Source organism: Nanorana parkeri, unplaced genomic scaffold, assembly GCF_000935625.1.
Source record: "Nanorana parkeri isolate BGI_ZX_2015 unplaced genomic scaffold, ASM93562v1 scaffold10, whole genome shotgun sequence".
Lineage (NCBI taxonomy): Eukaryota > Metazoa > Chordata > Amphibia > Anura > Dicroglossidae > Nanorana > Nanorana parkeri.
In genome coordinates, this window is record NW_017306278.1 from 810,851 (window position 1) to 811,502 (window position 652).

Consider the following 652-nt stretch of genomic DNA (forward strand, 5'->3'; position numbering starts at 1 on the left):
GGCCCATGACCAAGTGCCCAACTTATTTTATTGACTGTCAGTCATTTTAGTGTCACCCCCCTCTGATGGTGTCACCTGCTGCGGGCCGCACCTCCCTTGTGATGCCACTGAATCTCCAGGGCTGTCATTCTCATCCTTCCCTCACTACAGAACATGTATGGCCAGATCAGGTGTCATGCAGTGAATCCATGCCTGCTGCGGGTCAGCGAGTAATGGAGGAGGATGAAGATGACGGCCCTGGAGATCGTACCTTCAAAAAAGAAGTCAGCATCAGAGCAGCTGCCATATTTCCACCTGTATAGTCCTATTACAGGACAGCCAGCAGTCCGCTCCTCTCGCCCACCAACCTCGATCAATGGAGAACGTTAATTCACAGAAGAGAAGCAATTGGCGATCGCGCCGCAGACGGCAGCCGCGTCCTTCGATCAAAACTCTGACACAGCAGACGTCGTCACTCACCATTTGTGATCTGTTCTTGGGGCAGCCATTGATGTCTTCAATCTTCTCATTCGCTGTTGAGAGAAGACGAGGGAAGGGAGAGATTGTAGCGGTCAGGTATGCGGGATGAAGCATCCAACAAGCAGAGAACAAGTCGACATGTGAAACACTGAAAGACATCCAGGGAGAGGTGGGGGGGGGGGGGGGGTTCAAA

The 652-nt window shown here is 52.5% G+C and overlaps 1 protein-coding gene across 1 annotated transcript in view; it reads right to left on the reverse strand.

Moving 5' to 3' along the window:
- Positions 1–652, reverse strand: part of NAV2 (neuron navigator 2) — a 224,746-nt gene that overhangs the window by 140,555 nt on the left and 83,539 nt on the right. The window contains exon 3 of the mRNA XM_018554770.1: positions 460–512. Within this exon, the coding sequence (XP_018410272.1) occupies positions 460–512 (53 nt within the window). The remainder of the gene's footprint in view (positions 1–459; positions 513–652) is intronic.